The sequence below is a fragment of the Colias philodice genome, chromosome 19 (genome assembly GCF_061535455.1).
Source record: "Colias philodice isolate Cphi_HAF_F1 chromosome 19, ilColPhil1 Martin Lab GWU primary, whole genome shotgun sequence".
Taxonomy (NCBI): Eukaryota; Metazoa; Arthropoda; class Insecta; order Lepidoptera; family Pieridae; genus Colias; species Colias philodice.
Window position 1 is genome coordinate 2387591 of NC_143104.1, and position 24873 is coordinate 2412463.

The following is a 24873-nucleotide window of genomic DNA, read 5'->3' on the forward strand; positions in this document are numbered from 1 at the left end:
ACGGGGCTTAATTTTTGGCCTGGTTTTACTAATGATCTCTTTTAATATACATACCTAGGTTCTGTATTGATCATATAGTCGTATTTCTAATATCTTTATAGTCATGTAGGTAATTGTAACGTATGTGAAAGGTTTAGTAATAAATAAAATAAAGATACTTACGCTTATGATACAATTATTCCCCAGGTATCAATAAGTAACTTAACACTAATATATGCCAACTACCCTCATAAAACCGGCTACTCACCTACCTGCAGCAGGGGCAATTTTGCAATTGCAACCTTAAACCTCTGCTTGCTTATACACAACACAATTAAGGAGCCAATTAAGGGTCCAATTCGAATATTGCCCCTGCGGCAGTTAGGTGAGCAGCCGGTTTTAATTGGCTCCTTAATTGTGATGTGTTTAGGCAAGTAGGGGCAATTTAGAGAACAGATGAAATTGCTCCGACCGCCCGCGCCGTCCAACCGAGATTGTTCTAATATTGCCCCTGCGACAGGTACGTGAGTAGCCGGCTTAAGGAATTTAGGAACCAATTTAACTCAAACAATTTTTAGTGAAGGAGTAATAAAGGCCCGGTCCGAATTTCCGCCAATTGACTGTAGGATTAATGGAGTGTTTTTAGCGGACCCAATTAATCCCGGCGAAGATAGGTAATTTAAATTTTATGTACGGTTCAGAAATACCTACCTTCCGATTTTATTACTAGCGGTTCAAATTAATCAGGGTTTATAACATTTCTGGGCATATCCTGTAGGGAAATGTACCTATTCTCGATACAAGTTAATTTTAATTTGAAGTGAAACTTCTTTTTGCGTGTTGAGAGTAAAATTTCAAGGTCAAATTTCAAGCGTCATGGCGATACCGTCACGTCATGGACTAAGGCGACGATTTTGGTATCTTTGAATTTTGTCAAAGTAGTTTCACTTCTGACACGTGTGCTCGGCACTCAACTCTCTTTTTTTTTTACTTGGAAAAGGATGAGGTTCGATATTCGTGAATTTTCTATAAAGACATTTTACCAATTTCCATCGTCACCTAGTAGGAATAAAGGAAAACTGAGACTTTCTCGGAATACAATAAAATCTGAGATTGGTTTGTATAAAAACAGACGTGTATTTTTCTTTTATAAGGAAGTGAACAGAATGTCCGTCAAGAATCAAATTAATTTCGTCTGTACCTACTCGGGAGAAAGAAAAATAGACGTTTCATTAAACAAAGTCACTGTCGATTTTAAAATTACATTTTTTGTTTAAAATAAAAAATTTTGACCTATTTTTGATTAACTCACACATCTATTAATAGTAACCAATTTTTACTTCACGAAAGCGTAATATAATAAGTACATTTTATTATCACTATCACTACATAGTATAAAACAAAGTCACTTTCTCTGTCCCTATATCCCTTTGTACGCTTAAATCTTTGAAACTACGCAACGGAATTTGATGCGGTTTTTTTTAATAGATAGAGTGATTCAAGAGGAAGGTTTATATGTATAATAACATCCATTAAATAGTGGAGAAGTACTGTTATTTTTGAGGTTTGTAAGTAATGTGATGTCGTAAATAATTACATTTTTTCCGCTTACATTGCAAACGCAGGCTGAACCCTACGAGTTTTATCAAAACAATGTACCGTCAAATGTGGCTACTTGACCTTTACTTGGCAACTTGACCACACCTTCCGTTTAACAACAAAATATCAAATTTTGTAGAATTGAAAGCAAATTGACCTAACGTATCGATGTTGGTAGGTTTTTAAAATATTAATTGGCAACATATTTTAATTTTAAAGCGGTAACGCTGTTGGTTCTCGCAATATAACGTATCGAAGTGTGACTGTGACTAAGGATCTTTTGCCGGTTTCAGTATTATTATGTTTGTAGAGCTTAAACTGCACATCTCAGGTGAGTACAGTTTTGATATGGTGTGTAATAAACCCTAGAGATTGATTTTACAGTGGGAACTATCCAATTTTAGGCTCATCTGTCGAAATATTTGCTTGGGCATTGATGCCTCAGGTTAGGTCAAGTTGCCATTGACCGCTGCGTGGCAACTTGACCGACGCCTAGGGTTGACACAAAAAAATAACGTGACTGCATTTTTTCCTTTTTTTATCTGTTTCGAGTTTTGCATAGTAAAATCATGGACTAATAGTATATTATTGGTAAAATCAATAAATTTGCTGCAAATTTCGGACAATCCAGATACTTATACTCTCTTTGATGACAACGATTTAGCATATTTCTAATGAAAAATAAATGTTTCCTTACCTATTAATAAATACCTATAAGTATTAAGTAATATACATATACATATGTATTAAATTTAGTTTAATAAATAAATAGTTCATTAAAATTTGTGTCTTGTTTGTGACAACCCTATCCGACATGTAATGCTTTGTATGAAATCATTACAAATCCCGTGGCAACTTGACCAGGTAGCCAGAGCCTAACAGTTTATTGTAAAGCTTCGGGCTGCAATATTTAAAAAGTCGAAGACTAATAGCAACTTAGCCTAAAACAAGAATGTTAAGCATCTACCTATGAAAACTGATGTGCAAGGTCAAGATACCAAATCAGTGTCAACTTGACCTGTATTACGTTTATTTGTAAATAATGTCAGATTCAATATATTTTAAAGAAATACCTAGTAAAAGTGAATGATGAAATCATTCATGACATGAACAAATCATAAAATGTTAATAAAAGTTTAACATAAATAAGTTAGCTAAGAAAAAGTAAAAAAATGTGGTCAAGTAGCCACATTTGACCGGTACTAAGTATTGTACACATTGAAAAGGTCTACAGAAAAGTCCGCGATTGTATATGTCTATCTCTTTTGGATAACCCACAATAACTTTTTTTTTTTTCATTTACTTTTTACGACAAATAATGGTTAATTTTCGAAGCGATTTTAACCAATACAGCATTAATCCTTAACGAATTAAATACCTTGAATACATTGTTCATTTAATATAGATCTATATGGCCCTTTACACCGTATGATTTAAGTGAATATTTTCGAAGATATTACAGATTTAAAAATTGCGGGACGTAGCGTTTGCGGCGGTACCGGACGGCCGCCATTGCACCCGTGCGAAGCCGGGGCGGGTCGCTAGTTAATTATGTATAATATTAAACTTAATTCACCTCATTTTAATTTTTAACGAGTTCTGAAGCACAATTTAAACCTAAAAACTAAATCCTATAACAAACTACCCCCATTTAAAAAATAAAACGATTGCTTTTAAAAATTTCACACCCAAAAAGAAAATCTTTGAAAAACTAGGTACTTACCTAACTACCCACAAAAAAATAATTGCTTAAAGATTCCCTACCGCAACTTACAAACACGGATATCAATCAAACCCAACCATTTCAGGATTTCGGCCAAAATTCCTAAACCCCTTAACAGCCATGAGTAAATTGACGTCATTAAGGCGAAGCGTAACGTTATAGGCCCGTCATAATTAAGGGAACTGATAATAATCAGGGATTTATACACCTAATTTTAATAGTAAACTTGGGACGGTTACCGCATTTTACATTGAATTCAATTGAAGCGGGTTTGTTTACGGAAGTATAAATCCTATCTTAATATTCATATCTATGAATACTGAATAGTTTATCTTTAAGGTAAGATTACGTTCAGGTAAGTGTGAAATATAGTGGAAGTATGTATATTTTAATTTTATTATTTAGATAAGTAGTAGGTAAACCTAACGATAGTCGTCCTTGCAAATTGCAATACTTATAGGTACATACGTAATATAAAGCACAGGAGCATTCTGTGTATTAGGTAAGTACTTACCTATTTAGAAAAATAGATTTATACAACATTTTTTTACTAAATGAAATTTAATGTACTTAAATCATTCAAATGAAATTGAATTTATAAGTGGGATATTTTTTGAATTTGCAAATTACTACATAATGATATTAACATTGTTTAATGATATGAAAAAAGATATTTTCACAATACTCAGTAATCAGGGTTCTCAGTAAATTGTCAGATTGAATAAAAGACAATTTGCAAAAAAAGTCTTTATTTTTTCAACTTAACGTTAAATTACTTACTTACTTATTTACTAAAAATCTTATGAAGTAGGTTTTTAATTTCCCCCATACAATTATGAATATTATCTTATTAATTTATTATAATAATAATTAACCTATTATAAAAGTAGACTTATTATTAGTGCAAAACTTACCGATTCTTAACTTTTAACTTAATGACATTCTTTAACTTAAATACATACATACTTACTGACTTATTGTAAAATACTTGTTAAAACTTAAATTAATCTATGCTAAGAGTAAAAATTTAATTAAAATTAATCTATTACTAAGCTCTTAGAAATTAATCATAAAATTACACTTAAAACAATAGATATAAAAATTATATTTACAAAACTGTCTTGAAAACTAAAATCAAAGCAATTGTTTAAAATTAAATAATAGTAGAATAAAAAAAGACGTGTGGCACTCGGAGACTGCCGCGGTAAAGCTATTGCATGCTATGCCTTCAAGCCACACCTCCGCCCGTCGGAGTGGGGAGCGTGAGGTTTTTTCGTTACGGAATTTCTCGATTCGGTCCCCGCGCTCAAGGCCCGCGATAGAAGCTATGCAATAGCTTAAAATATCAAAATATAACATAATTATTGTATTAATTTAATACATAACATGCTAGTAACTGGGCAATCACTCTGAATTAAATGCGTACTTTGTTCTATCAATCGACTCTTTGAAAAACAATCCATTTAACTGTTTGTGATGAAATTTTAAGGATATTATAAGTCTGGGATAAATTTGCATCAGTTTCACGCTCATAAACCAATACGTATTATAACACAAAATCGTCCGACGCGTCCGACAATTTGTTAAATTTTATTCAAAAAGATATTTTTTTAATACATTTGTCAGCCTATACAAAAATAATTTCGAATGGCTAGTCCCTAATACATAATTCTACTAGCTTCTACGTGTAAACAGTTACTTCTCACTTGTCATAGGGCTTAGTGGTGTGACAAGCACTAAGCACTTAGTGCTATGCACATATGAACCGGCCATAAGAGAAACCTGAAAAATGTTAAAATATTTTTACCGAATTTAAATTCATATTTTTGTTAATTCTTATGATATAAAATAATAAATATTTATTTATCTTTGGTACAAAACTTAAAAAATACAATACTAAAAAAGAAATACAAAACTTATCACATAAACAAATACGACGGTAGGAACTAATTTAAAAGTGAAATACCCGTTTTGTGAGCTTTACGACTCCTCAGAGAGATTTTATGTAGGTATCAAGACCCGTATCTAATTATAATAGACCAGTTTCCTAACTGTTGCCTAAAAATCGCTGTGGAATTTTCTAGAATACTAATTATACTAGGTGCTATGATTTGGCTATGAATAAGTAGATGCATATATTGAGGGTAGTTATTTAAACTTAATGGCTTCGTCAGAGAGAACGCGTACTTAGCGCGCTAACCTAACGCACCGTTATCGCGCCGAGAATTGTTTATTTTTGTGACAGAGCCAGTAAAGGGGCAGGTGGGCTACCTGATGTTAAGTGTTTACCACCACCCATAAACATTTGTAACATGTGCTTTAATATAATATATTTTTTTCACAAATGGACATCTAATCTAATCTCAACAATGAACAGAATTTTCACATCTACAGCTATCGATATGCACTACGCTTTTGTGAACGGTTCGTTGCATTATGCGTAGTGCAACTAATCTATTTAATATGTTTTTTTTATTTTATGACAACAAAGTAATACAATTTAAAGATGTAAAATTAAACTACGTACCAATATTAACTTAAAGTTAGTTAACGTTAAAGTTAACTTATTTGAAAAAAAACGCGACGCTATAACGGTATAACGCAGCGTTAGGTACGCGTTCTATTTGACACAGCCCTAAGTATGAGAATATTGATAATATGTACAGGTTAATATTTAAGATAATTTTGAGCAGTTTTATTTTCCGGACGCTTTTCATAGACTTGTAATTTTAAAGACATTATGATTTATGTTTATATTGGTCATATTATATTCTTAAAAATTCCTTAAAACATAAAATATGTACTTGTTAGATAAATGTAATAGCCTAACTAAACATATTAATATAGTATATGTAAATAAATAGATATTAAAATACTATTATTATGAATATAGTAACTTACTATCTTATGAAAATCCGATCTTAATATTAATCTAATCTAAGATCTTAATCTAATTCAGACGTAAATTAATCTATGATTACTTAAATCAATCGTATAGTAATACATACATATAGCATAAATAATATTGGCACGGTTATTAGTCAGTTCAATAAAGAAACGAATCTTCAATGGCGGCCAAAGCTGACTTTGACAGATGGTAGGATCAGCAAAAAAGAAAATAAAAATAACGTAAATTGATAATTATTTTATTAATTATTTCAAATTGTTTGTTGGCAAACTTTTTTGTTATTGTATTTGTGTATTTATATGAATTATCATATTTACGTATACAGAATGTAATAAAATCCCGATAATACTTGTAATATGCCCATAAAACTGAACAACTTTTCCCAAAGAACATATTTTGTCAAATTCCAATAAAACATTATTTACTTTCGCAAATGCATAATTGTCATTGTAAATTTATGATAAAAACTATTATAGGGAAAATCAAATACATTTTAGTAATTTTATTTTTCCATTTTTTTTTGCATACCGTACGGCCGTGTGTGAGCGAGAGGGAATGATAAGCGCCGCCATTGAAGATTCGTTTCTTTAAAGAACTGATTAATACATAGTTAAAAGCCATCGCAAAGCATTTCTTACATAATGTTATAAAAAACTAACATTCATTTTTTTTCTAAATTACAAGAATTATTTGATAAAAAATACATTCTTGCTCCCTTTTGGGTTAGTATTACCTAACTAATTATATAATTTATTTATTTATTTATTTATTTATTTATTTTGAAAACTACACAGCTTACAGTTTGACTTACTCTACTTATATCTATGATACAATACGCCAATTACGAGTTTTACAGTTATTATCAATTACATGTATATTTAAAACAGTAACTTATTAAAGAGTGGTGAGTAGTGTGTGTGGGTGAGTGCGTGCGTGCGTTTGAGTATGTTTGTGTGTATATATGTGTGTGTGTGTATGATTAAAATGTGTTAGGTACGTTAGATAATATTTTAATTACATTGGTTTTAAAACGATTGCGAGGGCTGTTAAACATGTCAAGAGTAGAAAATTTTTGATTGTATATCGAAGGCAGGCGATTAAAGAGTGAGTTCTTCATATATTGGTTTTTTGTACGTGGTATAAAGAATAAAGGAGTATTACGTGTTCGAGTTAGAGGGGTGTTAAAATATATATTTTCTGTTAATTGGGGGCAGTCTAGTTTGTTGTTTAGGAGATCATAAAGAAACATAATATCTGAAAGAGTACGTCTGTCTTCGAGAGTATTCATTTTAAAGAAAATGCAGGATTCTTTGTAGTCCTTAAAGTTATGTTTTGCTTTAAAACTAAGATGCTTCATAAATATCTTTTGTATTTTTTCAATTTTGTCTATATATTTTTTAAAAAATGGTCGCCATATTATACTTCCATATTCTAATATGCTTCTGACGTAACTATGATAAAGCATTTTTAAACACTGAGGGTTTTTAAAAGGTTGACTTGTTCTTAGGATGAAACCAAGGGATTTGTATGCTTTACTGGACATGTACTCAATATGGGCGTCGAAGAAACATTTATCGTCCAGAAGGATGCCGAGATCCTTTACTGAAGTTGTTCTATTAATTAACTGATTATTGATACTATATTCGAATAAAATAATGTTACGTTTACGAGAAAAGCTTATGGTTTGGCATTTTTGAATGTTTGAATGTTTAATATTTACAGTTTTTATTTAATTATATTTTGATTAGTCAACATGTTTCTATTGTTAGTATATTTTGTTGCATTATTTGTTAATACCATTAATTCGAGCGCGAAAGAGACAGCACAAATTATATAAAACATTCCCTTAGTTTCCAACAATCTTAATATTATTAGTATTTATTATTTAATAATAAGTATAACTAACAATAAAAAGGGTATGTGTGCCGAGCACTCGTCAAAAGTGAAACTTCTTTGTGAAGATTCAAAGACGGTATTGGCATGACGCGATCTTGAAATTTTACTCTGAACGCGCCTAAAGAAGTTTCACTTTAAAAATATTACAAATGTTAATCTGTTATACATTACCACATTATTTTACAAGTTTTCTTTATTTGTATTGTCAAAAGTTCAACTTTTCGCATAAAAACACCTCGTGTCTCTACAAGTCTTTGTTTCTTTTGTTCTATCTAGCTTCTCGTACCAACCAACCATCCATTCTCAATACTTTCACACGCTTTACTCATTCCCATACATTTTATGAAAGGCGGAATCTTTTTCAAACTACCCTCATTTACCGACTTTAAAAAAGTGGACATAATCAATCCATCGCATATCAATTCATTGTATTTTAATACATCGTCAATAGTATATAAGTCAACACTAATATTTCTTTCACTTTTGAAAAATAATGTTCATTCACTTTTAAAATTATTCACATAATATGAGTTCTCGTCGTAACTCGTAACGCTTTTCAACATTATTCACAAATAGTTCATGTGTCCTTGACTTTAAGCACCACACTTCAAATTCGTGTCTAAAAGCGAGGAAAAAATATCTTACCATACAAATTCCAATACCAAAAATGGTTTACTCCAGAATGTCCTAGAAACCAATAATTGATCACTCATCTTCCAAGTTCATTGCCAAACCTCGCTGGGCTGAAATAATCTGTATACAAGTTAAGTTTATTATCAACTAGCGGTCCGCCCCGGCTTCACCCGTGGTACATATTAACGTTTTCTCTACATAAAAACCATCCTCGTACTTCAAGGAATATAATAAAAAAAGAATTATCGAAATCGGTTCAGCCGTTCTCGAGTTATGCGCTTACCAACACATTTTGCGATTCATTTTTATATATAAGAAGATTACAAGTCTCTTTAATCGATTCAAAGCCTATAAAAATAAGTTTGATGTAAAACAAATACATATCAATTTATTCTTATTATTTGTAAAAATTAGTTAAGAGTACCTGGAAAATTGGATAGTTTTTCATTCCAAACTAAAAGTAATAGAAATGATACAAAACACAAATCATTGCTAAAATCTTTAGTTTGTTAACCCAATTTTTTTAAACCCAATACAAGATCAGACAGGCAGCTCTTAATAAAAAAAGGCTAATATTGGTTTAAGCTCAATAACACCGCACAATAAAATCCCGTAAAAAAATAAGAAAAAATCATTTAAAAAGGATACGGAAACACCTCTCAGCTTCCGAAGGGTTGCCAAACTTGACCATAGCGCATCCGGGTATTGTGAACTCTAAAGATACAACTTGTCCCACTTTTGACAACTTACCACAAAGACCGGCATACGTTACTGTTGGTGGTAGCTGCAGAAGGATGAAAAAAGAATATTTTAAAGTAAAATATGAGTATTCTGATAAAAAAATATAAAGGATATATTCTTCAGAATCTCTAAAATAAAATTAATTGTTGGTTAAAATCAAGTATGTATTATTAATCATTGTAAGCTAATCGATAAATTAAACTATAACTGGACAAAAATCATCGAAATAAATATTTTCATAAACATTTTTTTAAGAAGCGAGACATAAATTGTCTTAATATTGTAAGCTAACAACGATTTTATAAAATCCAAGTGAACTTACATTCGTAATCTGTAAGGTCGTAGAATCATTTGTTTTAAGCACCAATACGCCTTTTTCTGGTATTCTGGGATCTCTGACCCCTGAAGAATTAGGAGCAACAGGTCGTGGCACCATAGATGGATTTTGTCCCGGTTGAAGCATTCTCTGGCCATTCACATTAGTTGTCGGCCCTTGACCGTTATTTAGAGGCAATCGATTAGGAAATTGCCCAGAATTTTGGAAATTGGAACTTCCTTGTGCATGAGGAAAGTTGGGACCAATTGGTCGAGGAAGACTTTGAAAATTTGAACCGACGAAATTAGGTCCAGGAGCATACATCGGTATATTATGACCTTGCATAGGTATCCCTTGGTTAGGACCAAATGGAACTGCGTAATTTTGACCGTGAAATTGTTGTATATTAGTACCAGGATTGCAACCCGTTGGAACTGGCACGTTCGGTGCAGGTAATCGTATCCCCATATTCTGAGCTGGCAATACTGGTCGAATATTTGCGCCAGGCATTGGCCCATTTATAGGCCTTGGCACATATGTAATACTACTTCCAGGCATTGTACTATTCGCGAACGGATAAGTTGCTTGTTTCGAATTATTCACTCTACTGTCATCTGTACTCGTTGTTTTCCTTTGTCCAATCGGGCCAAATTGACCCAGATTTTCAGAGCTATCGCTAAGTTTAACGGGAACATAAGGTTCCGGGGACTTTTTCCGTTCCTGGCTAAATAGGGAGGGGTTAATATTTGAAGGTTGCCCCATGACAAATTGTTCGTATTCCGAAACAATATCGCGTAGGGGTTTTCCCGATTCCCCGAAACCAAGGCCATAGTTTAACAGGCCCTTGGGCAGCGGCAGAGCGATCTCCGCGTACGGATCTAATGACACTTTCAAACTTTGGCCATAAAAAATTTGGTCGTTTAACATTGAAATTGCCTGGAACAAGTTAAAAGTTATGAGTACGGTGTGATGTATGTTCGTTTTTGGGTAGATGGAACTGTATAATGTAATAGTTATTTTAAATTATTAGTATAAGTAGTTATGTATAAGTAGTTATGAAATATATTACATTTGTTGCAAACATGAACATTAGAACCTCACAAAAATGGAAACAGGATCTATTATTGCTGCCTATATTTTTTAACGATATTAATAAATTTATCGCCATAGAAATGCTAGAAGTTTGAAAAGATTTCAATGTTATAAGAATCATATACATTGCGTCAGTTGTACAAATAACAAGTTAGGGCAAGTACACACGACGCGTTGCGGCTGCGTTTTTTTATGTACTATTAATCATAATATGTACACACGGTGCGCTACGTTGACGCAATGCACGCACGATGGTGCAGACCCCAAGATGAAGCGGGCGTGATGTATTAATTACGACGCCGCCGATGATTATTTTTACGTATTTTATATTTAGGTAGTTTTATTTGCGCAGAGTAAAATGAGTACCATTGAAGAAATTGACTTGATTTATTTCACAAAACGCAGCAACTGTCACCGCTGCGACGACGGAGCGTTATGACTGCGTTTAAATAATACTGCGAGGGAACATCACCCGTGACTGTGTTGACGAGACCAATAGCATTAAAATATTTGTATTTCGTCTACGCAACGCGCCGTGTAGTCTAGCTTTTACAAAATCGAGATTTCAGTTTTTTATTTGTTTGTAGAAAAATTAAAACTTACCTGAACTGCTTCAAGAGGATGGCTGAACATAATCTTGGCGTATTTATTTATAGTATTCACCACTACACAGCTTATAACCCGACCAGCCATTTCAAACACATCTCTCAATTCCGTTTTGTCACATCTAAACTATTGAAAAGATGAAAATATTAACGGAGGAAAATATTTATGTATGTACATCCCATTTTCACGGCAAAATTGCTGAACCGTTTTTCATAAATTTTACCAAAAGATAAATTACGATGAATTGGAGGTGCTTTTTATAAAGTAACTAAAACTAAAAAGAAATGTAGAAACCACTTTAATGATGTGATAAAATGAAATGTACATGAGCAAAGCTATGAAAAAACGCATTATAGGTCTATAATTATCAACTTCATGATTTATTAACTGATAAAAAATTAGATTTTTTACTGACTCCTATCTTATTCCTTTCAGGAACGAGTAAATAAATTAAAAAATCTCACATTTGTCACATGAATCCATTTAGTGAGTGGTGGTTTTATATTTAAACTCTGTAGAAACTCTGGCTTCAGCCCATAGAGACCTTCTGGCTCCCACTCGCTTTCATCCAGTTTCCATGGTTTATCCTCCGTTTTTATATCGCTGACAAAAATACTTTATATAATTAAACATGGACAAGTTAATTAAATTCTACTTCTTTATCACTACATAGTTTAAAAATAGGTCACTTTTTTGTACCTATGTCCCTTTGTATGCTTAAATCTTTAAAACTATGCAACAAATTTTGAAGCGGTTTTTTTTAATAGATAGTGATTCAAGAGGACGGTTTTAGTATATAATTTATTAGGTTTAAGACAAAGCCGGCGAAGCCGCGGGCGGTAAGCTAGTATAGTATAAAAAAAGGTTCTACTGTATATTCAATAAGTAGTTTTTTGCAATTTTTAAAGCATTTGCTATTGTTTACAACTTCAAAACTATGATCAACTTTATTTTAAGAAATTAAAGATTTTAACGGATTTTAAATGCGATTTATTCATTATATTATTTTCCCGGCGTTTCGCACACCTTTCAGCGAGCGTGGTCATGTTAAAATCTTTAATTTATAAATACATATATAATACTCGCGTAAAATCAAACACTAGAAAATACAACTTTATTTTGATAAACCTCACCTCTTTGCAATAATAAAAGTTGTTTCTGAAGAGTCGCTGTCACTATCATCCTCCTCTAAAAAGATTTCCAACATATTTTACTAACTGTTCCAAAAAGGCTTGTTTTCATATTGTATGTAAGTGATAATAGTGAATACAATGAGAGAAGAAATATTTTTATTTTTTATTATTTAGTTAAAACAAGCACTTCATAATAAATAAAACTACATATTTCATATTAAATCTACATACACCTATTTACTCCCTTACCAATAAATCTTATCAGAACAACAACCTTGCTTTTAATACATAATTACACAAAAAAACAGTGTGATGGATGAGCACATGTTTTAGAAGTGAATAATATTCTTTGCCAAGATTACCAAATTTGTTTTACTCCATGATATGACGGTATATAATAAAAATTATTCATTTTTGGAGTTCGCACTACCAATCTATACTAATATTATAAAGCTGAAGAGTTTGTTTGTTTGTTTGAATGCGCTAATCTCAGGAAATGTCCGATTTGAAAAATTGTTTCGGTATTAGATAGCCGATTTATCTAGAAAGCCTTATATATCATCACGCTAAGACCAACAGGAGCAGAGCCACGCAGGTGAAACCGCGGTGCACAGCTAGTTTATTAATATTATGTCTATCACTCACCAACTTCCACTTTGAGTTTTCCCTCTACTTCTTTCGACTTTAATTTACTGAGAACACTTTTATACTGGTCTTCACTTGTGAATCTTAATCGCAACTGATAATCTGACCTGTCTGTTCTTGAATCAGTCATTTTTACCACATTCACACCGCACTAATGTGTACAGAAAATTTTGGGAGTCATTGTCACATATAAATGTATATAAACAAGTGCCGATAAGCAATAATTATGAGTTAACATTGAATAAACAACAGGAATCTGGTGTATACAACCAGGTTTATTAAAAAATGTTAAGTTGTGTGTTAGTAATGGATAATATTATACTTACAATAAATTATTTTTTGCATTTTTGCAAGCATAAAAGTGTACATTAAAAGGAAAAACTTACCTCATCAGTAACATATTGTTTAATTTTGTCATACGTCCATTCGCCGGGTAAATTGGATATGGATATAACATACATTTTGTTGTTATTCTTTGAGCAAAAATCCCTTACATCAAATTCACCAATTTCGCTATAATCTTGACTGTCCGAAAATCGCCGGCGTTTCGTTTTATTTGTAACATTCAACGCACTATCGTCGCTTAAAACCTCAAAATCTGTTTTGCGCTTTGGAGCCAATTTATTGTCATTACTATTTGTACTAGAAGTAGAGGGTTCATTTGTTTTAGCTATCTCATGAAGCTTCTTCAACTTTTCATAAATCGACTGGTATTCACCCATATCGCATACATTTTCTCCTTTTACCGACACCATAATTACATCTTCTTGTTTTGGGGAACCCGACATTTGTTTTGTTTTCGATATACCTTCGTATGCTTGTCATGTAAGCAATGTTTGTCACAGTCTTATTGGAAAAAAATAATGTAACTAAAAAAATGTGCGTTTTATTTTTTATAGATTTATTTAAACATTAATTGTTTACGAGGAATATTTGAAATTTTGAAGATTTAAATGCTGTAAACAGGAATTCCGTTTTGTTTTTTAATGTCAGCTGTCAATGTCAGTTTCAATTCAATTCTGTCAAATCATGGAAAATCAAGATAACTCTGTATTGCCATTTTTTGAAAATTTATTTAGGGACGGCATAGCCAGTTTTTATTGTTTATAGGTCTTTTTCATAGTCTTCTGCATTGGAATGGCATTGGGATAATAACTGTTAACCCTTAATTTGGCACGGATAAAAATATTCAAAATATATGAATTTGACAATTTTGTGGTTTCAGGAGTATGTCATTAAGTTCTCGAAAAATGAAAAAAAAAATCTACCATAGCCCACTGCTGGGAAAACTGGTGTCCGTCACAGCGGACACTGCCAAATTACGGAAAATAAAAACCACAGTTATTTTTATGTTTTTTTACTAAAAAAAAATACAGAAATGAACATTTTAGAACTATTTGATACCGAAGTACCGTTTATTTTGTATAAAAATTTAAAAAAAACAATTCAAGTTTATTTTGTATGAAAATTCAAAGGAAAGTCTAAATTCTTCTTCTGTTAGTTGAATTGACTTGCCGGTTTTTTGAACTGAATATAAGCTTGTCTGCTCTATGATACTAGTAAAAATATCTTGAGAAGAAAAGGTGAAAGAAACTCAAAGGTGAATCATCTTCTGGCATGTATATGTAATCATCCTCCTCACCTTCTTCTATTGTCGCTTGGTGACGGAATTGAGTTACTCTCCAATAATTGTAAGTCAGCTGATTTTTATTGTTTTTTTTTTGGTCTTTTGGCTTTGTCTAAGGGTGGTTTCCTAGATCTCATTTTTCGGCGTGCTAATCAAGAAGCTATTGGTGTTATAGGCGTTGCAGGCAATCAAGGAATAGCAGACAGGGATAGAACATTTTCAAAAATGGACTCGCCAATTTCACGCACGAAAAAATCTGGCCATCAGCAGGTCTATCAGATAATTCCTCATCGTCAGATGTATCTATTGTTACGTTAGCAAGGAAAGATGGTGGAGATGGTGCAGGAGAAAACAGGGGGGTGGAAGAATTAGTACGTGCATCATGCAATTCAGTTTCCGAATCTGATATTTCGCTAGCATCGGAAGGTGCATGTTCATTCGGCACTAAAGCAATAATTTTACTTGCGCGATTAGGCTCTTGGCTAAGAAAAAAAATCCAAACTCAGAACCATAACCAAACAAGCAGAAGCACACACATTTTGGCGGTGTCCGCCGCAGCGGACATAGTAATAAAGTGGTACTTTTCTATACAATTAGCAATGTCCGCTGTGACGGACAAAACATTTTGGCTACAAATAAACACCATAAAAATGTAATAAAATATGTATGTTTTTGTATATAATGATTGAAATGTTTATTATCTAATAAATAAATACATAATTCAATTCATTTTTCCACAAAAAATAAGAAAAATAATTATAAATACCTTGAGCGAAACAGGTGGCCGCCTTTTCGCAAACATTTTGCGTCCCAACTGACATATGTAATGTTGTCACAATCATTACTTAATTTTTTACTATTTGTTTATGGTATAAATAAACATTTAATCGATTAGAAATCGATGAACATGAAATAAAAACTTGGCAGGATTTAATTTAAATAAGTGTCCGTCACACCGGACTATACCAAATTAAGGGTTAACGGGGTGAAGTAGTTTAAATTATTGTTCTGAAAAAATGTTATTGGCTTTTATATTTCGACGTCAAGGAGATGCATTTCGGGATAATGAAATGTTATTTTGAATTTGGTTTGTTTCTACTGTCGATTTTCCGATCACGGCTTGAAAATAAAATGCTATTAATGACTAATGAGTAATGAGAGTTACTTAATGATCTAAGAATGAGAGTGATGGAAAAAAGAGCGCACTAGTCACGTCACTAATCTATGAGCTGCGTATAATATCTTCTGAGTTTCCAGTTTCCTTTACTTCGAATTAAGATTGGGTTGACCGACATTTGTGTAGGAACACTTTTTTTAATAGGCCCATCATGTTGTAATATATTAATGTAAGTACCAAGCACTCGCATATTCTATAGCTTCTCGATGTATGCGATATCGCTTCCTTGTGGGCGCTTGTTACATGCCGGAGCGCAGTAGAAGATATTAATTATGGGTCGTTATATTAAAAAGCAAGGGACACATTATTCTGTCCATACTAATATTATGTACATGCTTTAGTTACGCACGTTATGGTCGTTAATTAGTATTGTAAAAAATAATAATTAGGTATATCCGGAAAGTGAAAGGAAATTTTGTTGAAACTTCAAAAGTACACGTGAACATTTATATCTACTAGCTGAGCCCCGCGGTTTCACCCGCGTGGCTCAGCTCCTGTTGGCCTTAGCGTGATGATATATAGCCTATAGCCTTCCTCGATAAATGAACTATCTAACACCGAAAGAATTTTTCAAATCGGACCAGTAGTTCCCGAGATTAGCGCGTTCAAACAAACAAACAAACTCTTCAGCTTTATAATATTAGTATAGATAAATTCTGCATGGTAATAATAATCACCACTCTGAAATAATTAACGTAATGTCGTGGTCTGTGGAATGGTTTAAATAAACTGAAGATACTTACTTATATAGACTTTCCTAAATAAATTGAAACCACATAAAATGCATACTTAGCAGTAGGTATAACGAAATGTGACAAGTAGATTTCAAACATTTTAGAACATTATTTCAAATCCATGAATAACATTTTTATTCGTAACTTGAAAACATAATTTCTGCAAGTTTAAAGTATGTAGTTAAGGTATTAGAACTCTTACACTATACATACAACATCCATCAAGCTGTCAGTAAAGGGTAACAATATTTTAGAAAAAAATATAGTTGGAGCAAAGATTACAATATCGTGTGGGTAATAAAAATGTGACCACCTCCTTTACAATATGATTAGGGACGATATCGTGACAACATTATCTAAGATAGGTATGCATATATTTTTTTGCTTTTTATAGTTTCCATATTAAGTTCATATTATTTAAGAAGCTTCTTTTTGAGTGCGGACTTGATCCTTTTATATCATAAGTGGATCAGAAGAAGACGCTTAGCTATCTGTAAAACTCAACGATGTCGTAACTATTAAAAATAACGTAGAGCTTCCCGTACGTCACCAGGTAAACGGTATTTCACATACATAATACAGAAAGCTAACAGCTAGATAATAGCACGAAATACAAAATACTACGTTTCAGTATCCCACTCAATATTATATAGAGTACATTCCAGAACTCCATTACTAATTAATCAAGTGCTCCAATGCGCGTGGAGTGTATTTCTCAGTTTCATTTAGGTTACCGACCGGCTTTATAGCGTACTATACGCGATTATGGGTCATAGGAGGCCACGAAATGTTCCTTTCTTTCCTCGTGTAAAATTTTCAACATACGAAAGGCACAAAGGCGACAGCTATTCAATTCAATTGAAAAGGGTACGTAGGTGAGCCAATTTTGTTCAATTTTCCACAAGAACAGCGATTACGTTATACTTTTTGGTATGAAAGGATTAAATTTTTGGCATTGTGTTTTTACACTTTTATTTTAAATTTCCTTATTACAGACTTTTCTTCGAAATTCTACACATGGACCTTATTCTCGATATTGTAAGTAAAATTAAAATAAAAACAAATGTCGAAAGTGTATTTGATATTATTAGTTGTTTTTATTGGAATTTTAAAAAATAGCTGAATCTATACATATAATAAAATCGTAGGAAAGTCAAAACTGTACATTGAATATTTTTTTAAAAGAATACATAATCCATGATCTATAATCGATATAGAAGCCAAAAATATAGTTTTTAGAATTTTTGTCTGTTTGTCTGTTTGTCTGTTTGTCTGTTTGTCTGTATGTTTGTCCGAGCTAATCTCGAAAAGTACTGCATAGATTGACTTCAAATTTTGCATGAATATTACTAACAGGTCGTGTGAGGTTTTTTTAAACATATTATCATGCTATCACCTCCGGGGGAGGAGCTGTGAACCTTTACTTTTCTTACGTATTCCGTGTACTACGACAGCGTACAATCTAAAGACTCATGTTTAAATGTTATTTTTGAGTAAGCCATGCTATTATCTAGCTTTACACTATAAAAACTACGTCATTTACGTAATTTGGGCAGAGAAACTGTTTAATGAATCTTAGTACTATAAAGACAAATTTGATTCAGCGCCATCTATGAGATTTCGTAAAAATCAAATCAACTTACATGTTAACACTACTGAACACAATGTTAAAAATTAATAATTTAAATATAATTATGTTATTTATTTATTTAACTCTTTAACCCATTAAGGTGCGCTTATATAATTCGTGTGAATATACTACATTTTTAAAAGTGAGGGTAGATGTATATTATTTTAAGTCAAACTAGACACCATTACAGTTAATCTAATATTGATTGTGTTCATTGGTTACATTTTTAAAAATCTTCGTGTTTTAATAATTCGATCACGAGGCGGGACTCTAATACAAAAAGGTTAGTTCGTTGATAATTATTATTACTTCATCATTTACATGTTGTTAGTAAAAATATACTTTGACTGTTAATACTTTTGTTCAGTATTTATCTGTATGATTATTGCTTGGTAATTAATATATTTTCATGTCGTATACCTAATTATAAACATAAGTGTGATGTGAAACTAGCTGGATTTATTTTTACACACTCACAGTCTTATATTTTGTGTTAATGTTAAAATAGTATTAATAGTGTAAATCATAATATTTTTTCAAAGTTAAAAATATTTCCTTTTTTCTGATGGTGTCGCCATCGAATTAAACCGCGCTGTCGTTTCGTTCACAAAAAGTCATGTTATTAGGACCGAATATGTAGCCGCCTCAACTTACGGAAACGAGAGTAACCTGCGTTGTCTGTTAGTTATTGTAGAGTCGAATTTAACGTTACATGGGAATTGGAATCTAAATATATGTATACCTACTTATATTAAATCTGTAGAGGTCAATTCTGCACATGAAATATATTTCCTAAATAACTATCACGAGGTGATTAGAGATCGACATCGACGTCAAAAATGTTTGTCCGTCTGTCTGTCTGTATAACCGTTATAGAAACAAAAACTACTCGACGGATTTAAACGAAACTTGGTACAATTATTTTTCATATTCGTGAGCAGAGCAGCAACTCCATTTTTAAGCTTTCGTCGCGTGTGCGTTCTTAATGCATGTATCTTAATGGTTAAAGCTACACAGAAATCAAGTATGAAAGAAATGTTCTCCATGTTATATAAAAAATATCTCCCGACATCATAAATGTCTATCTTTTATGGTTGAGCTTAGGAGTTCAAAGCTTTCTGATTATATTTGTCTACTAGCTGTCCCCGCGACTTCGTTCGCGTGGAATAGTGACTATGGGACCTATGACCATGGGCTCAGGGTGGGGCAACAATAAAAAATCATTTTTATTTTCATGCTCCCACTCCCGCGCCCACTCGCACTCCCACGCCATATGCCACGTTCAGTCCCAATCCCACGCCCACGCCCACTCCCCTTCACAATTAGTACCTACCAGATCAAAGCCAGGGTAAGCGCCCCACCCAGCCCCATCAGGCTACGCCCATGCTGAATTACTACTTAACATACAATTATTGAGTAAATACGTACAACCATACTGTACTGTTGTACTACCATAAATAATTAAAAGAATTGTTATTAAAATTTCTTACTAAACTGAGCTAAGAAACTTACGTACCAAATTATTAAAGAAAATCAAGAAATGAAATGCCTAACCTATACCAAATAGTTACTTACTACATATTGTAATTAAAAATTATGATTAGTATATAATATCGAAAATCAAAAAAGAAATGCCTAACTAATTCTACGTAAAATTTCTTTTAAATTATGTCATATTATTTTTTAGGAACCAGGGGGGGGGGGAGAGGAGCAAATTCTATTTCCTTCCTTTCTTAAACGGATGTTTTTAATAATCTATGGTGTAGCCAGTAGCCACTGATCAGCTTAATCGATACTCAGTTTTTATCAAATCCAGAAACAAATCCAAATTAGATCTTTCCTGTCTCACGCACGTAACTAAAGGCTGAAGAGAGAGAGAGCACGTAACTAAACCGTTTAGACGAAGAAAAGTGTATAGAAAAAGGAATAAATAATTTCATAAACTTCCCGACGATCTTTAAAAATAAATTATAACTTTCATTTTTTTCATTCCCACTTTTACCCCTATGTAGGTATAATAAGTGGATGAACCAATTTTGATACACTTTATCTAAGAACCAGCGTCGGAAAATATTCTGCCTAACAAAAAAAACCGCATCTAATTCGGTTTACCTGTTAGCCAGCTACGGTGCCATAGACAGACACACACACACACACAGAAATACATAGCGGTTAAACACATAACACCAGTCTTTTTGCGTCGGGGGTTAAAAATATAATACGACATAATTAATTAAAGGACATTTTATGTGGAAAATTTACCTATACACCAGGGTAGATAATTTTTGAAACAAAAAAAAATCGCAGTAGGATGAAACCCATTAGAAAAGGATATGATAAAAATGTAAGGAAAAATAAATTACGGTCAATCCGAGTTCGGGAAGTGGGAGGGGGAGCTTTTAAGAGAAAAAAATGGTTTCTCTCGATTTCTCGATAATAATAACACCTGCTAATTTTTTTCTACATATTTTAATTGTACAGACATCACTTTTCCACAATTTTATTATATGTATGATTGAGATTATAACACTCTTAGTCCGTTTTAACTTAATTTTTATTCACCCGCATCAGTGCCACCTAAAAAATCTTTAAATATCGAAATTCGAGCAAAGTTAAGAAAATGAGAAATAAGAGTTCTCAAGGATCGTTAGAGATAAGAGGCTTACTATTGACCGAAAACAACATAAATTGTGTTATGCCGAACCTGAAACCGCTTCACAACGAGAATTGCGGCTCACAGCTGACCGCGAACGGCATGTACTATCCTGTGAGACCGAAACCTTCACTGAGAGGGTATATATAACGTCTCACAGCTGATCGCAAATGGCATATTGTACTATCCCGTGAGACCGAAACCCTTACTGAGAGGGAATTACGTCTCACAGCTGATCACGATCGTCATATTTTATCTCGAGAATTCTGAAACTTTTACTCAATATGAAGACTGTTTGACAAATAATAGGGTGCACCATAATATTATTCGATCTCTCGAAGATGAACATGAGCATAAGCAATGACTAGAGTAGGGACGCGAATATTACCATTATTTGAGACAAGAACGATTAATAAGTTTGTTTAATGAAAGATTAAGAATTGAAACTATTGGTCTCTTTAAACGGACGAATAGCGAGAGGCCCGTCTTACTGCAGACAGATTTCGACATAGTCTTAATGACTTAGAGGTAAACATAGAAGATCAATCTACAAATTCGGTGGTGTGGTCCGACAAAATAATATAAAAGTGGGTTTGCTTATAACCTCACAATTGATTACAGATCATCTTCTGTATAGGCGATATTAACATAGTATGTTCTTTTTGTAATGCTTTAAAGTGGAGTAAGGAGTCGGCTTTCGTTTGAAGATACGCCGGAACCTTTGAAATCACTACTTTTAAGTTTTAGAGGAACATGTGCAATCTAAACAGTTCTTAGACAATATTAGCTCTTATAGTATTGCGTTTTAAATGATCCTTTGGTGCTCAACAATTATCAGATGCTCCTTTCATTCTTACTTTTAAGATACAAGGTCAAGTTTATCATTTGATAGGATCCCTTTTGCTTGAAGGCCAACCTAAGTTTCTTTAAATATATTTTGTATTCGACTACGACGAATAATCGAATACAAGAAATCAATATTTCTCGAATTTAAAACTGAACTCATTTCACAATTTTAGAACATGTTAATTCATCAGGTTAATCCGTATATATGCGTTTTAAATCGACATTAGAAGATTTTCCTCAAGATGGTGATATTAATATAAAATTGGTATAAATTCCGATAGACGGAAGTCTATCAGCACTCAGGAATTCCCTGAGCGTGTTATAACGCCCAGGCCACAGTATTACAATTTTTCCTACAGTAGGGCGACGAATGTATTTTCGCATAGCAACGGAGGGGAACTAAAGAGACGCGGGCCACGTACCACAAACATGTTTAGTTTGTGGTACCGAGCGCGAAAGAAAGTCATCGTGTTTTTAGTAAAGTTACTATGTAAACTAACGTAATTTATTACTTAGGTACATATTCTATAATGGTGCTCTCAAACTGTTAATCTACATTTAATTTAGATTATTATTTTAATTACTAAGAAATGTAGAATTTAAATCACATTCATTCATGTTTTCCTCAGATATTCGATGTCTATGATTTTCGATGATTTTAAGATTTTCTTATCAGAGTATTCAATTTTAATGTAGTTAAATTTTATAAGAGACAATTAAGAACATTCAAAAATAAAGTGTCACGTATTTTTTTTAAACGACGAATGACGAAAAACGACCGAATCGCGGACGAAGTCGCGGGCAACAGCTAGTTTATAATATAATAGCCACACAACTCGGTTGAACCGTTATCGGAAGAAACGCAAATTTCAACAAAACATAAATGAATAATCTAATAAATATGGTATTGTAAATTAACAAAACATTAGAAAAAAAATCCTAGACTTCAGAGTTTTCAAGTTAAGTGATATCTTATAAGTAGGTACCTTGTAGGTACTGACTCGATCCTACAATTTGTATTTTTTAAATTTTAATTCTATAAAATGTATTTTTTTTTCTGTCAATTATAAAATCATCCAGAAAAGCTATGGACTTACCACAGTGCCAATTATGGGATCGTTTATTATTATTATATTTACGTATGTATATGCCTATTGTGTATCAAACAGAAGTGCAGGTTAAAGGAAAAGCTACGTAGGTGTATACAAATTTGTCGGTTAAAAGAAACTGTAAGGCAATCTTTTATAATAATTATTATTTTATAAAAAAGAAAAATTTTGTGTGGTTTTATGAAACCACGGTAAAAGTGAAACTGTTCGAACGGTTCCGAACGCTGCTTTGTGTAGCGCATGTCGCGTGTCGGTCGGCTGCCGAGTAGGTATACCTACTCGGCAGCCGCGATACACGCGACATGCGCTACACAGACCAAAAAGTTTGAGACGATGTAATAAAAGTTTCACTTTAAAATATCTTAATAATTGTTACAATGATATAAGTTTTACTTTTCTGCCTACTGTTATTATTTCTTAAATGGCCTTAAATTAAATGTATAAAGCTAATCTGTAAAAAAACATAATTTCCGTTACTCTTTAAGCTCCCACGAATAATCGGTTTAGTAGGTCATGCCCCAAAAAATGTAAAAGAATTTAAAGGATCGGAAAATCTGGCAGCGGCTATTTGTACCCGTCATGGCCAGGATCCGACAAAAAATATCTGCCAGGTAATGAGCGACCGTTTCGCGACATGATAAGGACCCCATTTGAATATTTCACCGCTGAATAAATCTGAAATTTTATCTCTTTGGTATAGGAAGCGTTTTTTGTGTAATAATGATGTGACGTGATATATTTTCGTTCAATAGTTTATAGAGTGATTATTATAATACTATAAAATATTGCGTGTTTTTTAAAGTATACTGAGGCATTCTGTTTGATTTATCATTTGAAGTGCATAATAATAATTATTAATTATTGTCTGTTCGTTACTAAATTCTAATTAGGTATTATAAATTATTGCACAATAATTAAAAAGTCACAGGGCCGATATTTCTGCGATAATCATAATTAATATTGCAGATGATGTGCATTTAGAGTAGAAAAAACAGTTTATAATAATTAATGTAATCTAGGTGCCTATCTTCAGTACTAATATTTTTAAAATATTATATATTTTTTCATGTTTCTAAGTCAATCTTCGTAAGTCCTGAGTGGTACTGATCGGATCATAAAAACTGAGACAGAGAACTACACAACATAGGCCAAACATAATGTACGGCTAGCAAAATGGGCTCGGGTCGGTTAATTTAAATGAAAGTCACTCTTTTGAAGTGAAACTTCAAATAAAATTAAAAGATCGCGTCATGGCAATACCGTCACGTCATGGAGTAAGGTGACGATTTCGTATCTTTAAATCTTGTTAAAGAATCTTCTGACATGTACACTCGGCAGTCGGCATACACGGTTTTTTTACTGTTGGTTTATTTAGTATGGATTAATGATCTAAGTATATCTTAGATCATTAAGTAATGGATAACACACGCAGGCGTTTCCCCTTTTGCCGAGGTATAAGATTATTCGAATCGAAAAATCTTATGCTTTCATAAAAACTACTTGCGTAATCGATTACGAACACTCTGCGTATTCGTAAAACATCGAAAGGACGTCTGCGAGTGCTCCGCTAAAAATGCCGTTTTGCACTGTCAAGTCTTGCAGAAGCAATTCAAACATGTCGAATATTAAAAAAGATGGAATAACCTTTCATTTGTGTATATTTTTTTATTTATTTAACGTACATTTCTAATTAAATGCAATTTCTAATAATCGTCGATGTATCGTTTAGCGATATGATCAAGACAAATAATCGAGTCATGTGTGTACTCGATCATTGATGCGGCCTCACGAGACTATCATGGAAAGAAAATATACAAATTTAATCT

General features: G+C 32.7%; 1 protein-coding gene across 2 annotated transcripts; it reads right to left on the reverse strand.

Annotated features, from left to right (window-relative positions):
- Window positions 1-4048: 4048 nt before the first annotated feature.
- Window positions 4049-14284, reverse strand: LOC149479804 (uncharacterized). 2 transcript variants are annotated; one of them, XR_016317139.1, is made up of 9 exons: window positions 13658-14284; window positions 13272-13422; window positions 12627-12681; window positions 11958-12096; window positions 11491-11619; window positions 9802-10731; window positions 9387-9522; window positions 8751-8858; window positions 4049-5083 (listed from the first exon to the last, which is right to left on the reverse strand). XR_016317139.1 is itself a non-coding variant. In XM_089707392.1 (8 exons), exons 1-8 carry the CDS (start codon window positions 14057-14059, stop codon window positions 8815-8817), a joined length of 1986 nt encoding a protein of 661 aa, XP_089563518.1. In that variant the 5' UTR covers window positions 14060-14284; the 3' UTR covers window positions 7926-8814. The 2 variants fall into 2 exon arrangements, 1 of the variants encoding a protein (XP_089563518.1); XM_089707392.1 differs by lacking the exon at window positions 4049-5083 and having other exon boundaries at window positions 7926-8858.
- Between the last annotated feature and the right edge of the window lie 10589 nt (window positions 14285-24873).

Coding starts and splice junctions, on each gene's coding strand:
- LOC149479804 (XM_089707392.1), bottom strand. CDS start 14,059: ATGTCGGGTTCCCCAAAACAAGAAGATGTAATTATGGTGTCGGTAAAA. Junction 13,423..13,657: donor AACAATATGTTACTGATGAG/GTAAGTTTTTCC, acceptor TGTACACATTAG/TGCGGTGTGAATGTGGTAAA. Junction 12,097..12,626: donor ACTTTTATTATTGCAAAGAG/GTGAGGTTTATC, acceptor TATTTTTGTCAG/CGATATAAAAACGGAGGATA.